The sequence below is a fragment of the Poecilia latipinna genome, unplaced genomic scaffold (genome assembly GCF_001443285.1).
Source record: "Poecilia latipinna isolate Pla-1442-1.1 unplaced genomic scaffold, P_latipinna-1.0 Scaffold3191, whole genome shotgun sequence".
In the NCBI taxonomy this organism is placed as follows: domain Eukaryota; kingdom Metazoa; phylum Chordata; class Actinopteri; order Cyprinodontiformes; family Poeciliidae; genus Poecilia; species Poecilia latipinna.
The window spans coordinates 14662-16605 of NW_015115807.1; the positions used below are offsets into that span (position 1 = coordinate 14662).

General features: G+C 41.6%; 1 protein-coding gene across 1 annotated transcript in view; it reads right to left on the minus strand.

Moving 5' to 3' along the window:
- The window catches only part of LOC106940351 (DENN domain-containing protein 2C-like), a gene marked incomplete at its 5' end in the record, with an annotated part of 39974 nt that overhangs the window by 8993 nt on the left and 29037 nt on the right, over positions 1-1944 (minus strand). The window contains one exon of the mRNA XM_015023068.1: positions 1150-1392. Coding sequence (XP_014878554.1) covers positions 1150-1392 — 243 coding nt within the window. The remainder of the gene's footprint in view (positions 1-1149; positions 1393-1944) is intronic.

Below are 1944 nucleotides of genomic sequence, written 5' to 3' on the forward strand. Positions count from 1 at the left end.
TGTAATAGAAAATTTCGTTTTCAGTCTTATTTCATTCTTGAAGGAACTGATGATACTTTTTACCATTTATTTACTGATTATATCTGCTTTGTTTTTGTATTTCTGCAAGATGTGTTTGTCCATTAAATAAGTTTGCAGATAATGTTTAGATGTTTCCGCAGCCGTGATAGGAGAAGAGACCTGAAGACATCTTGGGTAAAATGCTTGATCTGATAATTGTCTTGAAGGGCTGATGTGTGAAATGTAGTTTGTACCCTGTTTGACCTGAACCCATGAACTGACAAAGAAGTGTTAGAAGTTCCTCCTGAAATCCTTATCAGCTCTCCATCCTGCCATAAAATCATCTCCTCCAAGAGGTGAGAGATAGTTCATGAGGAGGGGGTCAGGGTGTCTCTGTGGCCATCTGGCAGTAGAGATAACATCAGACTTTGGGAGGGTCTTTGTCTTGCTGTGACTATATAACGATGTGATGCGTGTTGCTCGGGGCTCTTCTCCTGACTGCGCTCAGTGAGAAGGGTCTTCGAACGCTTTTGCCTTCGAATAAAGAAACTTAAAGACAAAGATTAATCTTTCTCTTATTATTGAAACAGATTCTCATTCCTTGATAATGAAATTTCAAGGAATCGCAGCCTGCATCTCACATCGCAGGCTGCGATGTGAGATGCAGGGGATCGGTTTAGGTGATCGGCAACAAGAGACAGTGATCCGCGATGACCTACCATACACTTTTTCATGGAAATCAGCTGATTATGATCAGTGGCTGATCAATTGGCACACCTCTAGAAAACATTAAATATATAGCTGGCCTTTCTAAAGCTGTTTTTTGAACTTTAAATTACTAGACACTAGACAGAATATTATATCTCATATGAAATGTCATTCCCTCATGTTTTTTCCTCACAACTAATTATGTTGTGGATTTTGGGGAAACAAGAAAATAATAAAGTGGGATCTGAATGATCCTTCTGCAGGAAACATAAAAATTAATAATAATAAAGTTCCTGTTATTTATTGATACTAAATGTTGTCTGACTACCAACTAACATTAGAGAGTTTCATTTAACTTATATGAGCAAAATCTGGTTTGTTTTAGAGGACACAAACTGAGCACTTGAAAATGAGTTTTGCTGTGGTTGTGAACATCTTCACCTCTCCCTCCTCCCTTGCGCAGCTCTTTGTCCTGGATGAAGCCAGCAAACATCTGTGTCTCCATGAAGAGCTGCAGGAACTGTCGGACTCCGCGTGAGGGGTGAGACTTGCGAAAGCTTTCTCTCTGCAGCTCCTTGGCTCCTCCGGCAGCCTCCACCATGTGCAGAGGATAGTGGCCCACCAGCTCCACAAAGAACCGGACAAAAGCCTCGGACAGCAGGGCGCTCAGGTCGGCCGGACACTCTGACGGAGCAGACAGCAGCTTTAAACACTCCGCCAATAAACACAGCTACTTCATTAAAACAGCTAATAAATCTGTTACGTCCTCTTTATCACACTGCCCTCCAAATATACTGGAAAACCCTTCTGGTTTTCACACAACACAGGTCAATGTATCTTAAAGGGGCAGTATCATGTTTTGTCCAGGAACAATGTGTCATTTTATAAGACTATAAACTAACTGTTTTACACCCAGTTTTTATAAAAATGCTGTAAATATCAAATATGACTTAAAAGAAATGTGACTTGAAATTGGGCATCTGTCTCTTTAAGAAGCTCCTGCTCTTTCTGAAGCTTTGACTTCAGGAAGTCATCCCAACATGACTCCTCTATTAACCCTTTAACAACGTTTTTACCAGCATTTCATGGAGCAGTAGCTCCTATAATTAGCTCAGCAGTTCCACCAGATGTTTGCTAATTGCTGCTGGCTAGTCTGAAGGAGCTGAGTGGTGGGAATAACAGGGGAGGAGGGCTGCTGTGTGAGGCCGAAGCTCAGAAACTCCAGCTCTGAGAAGG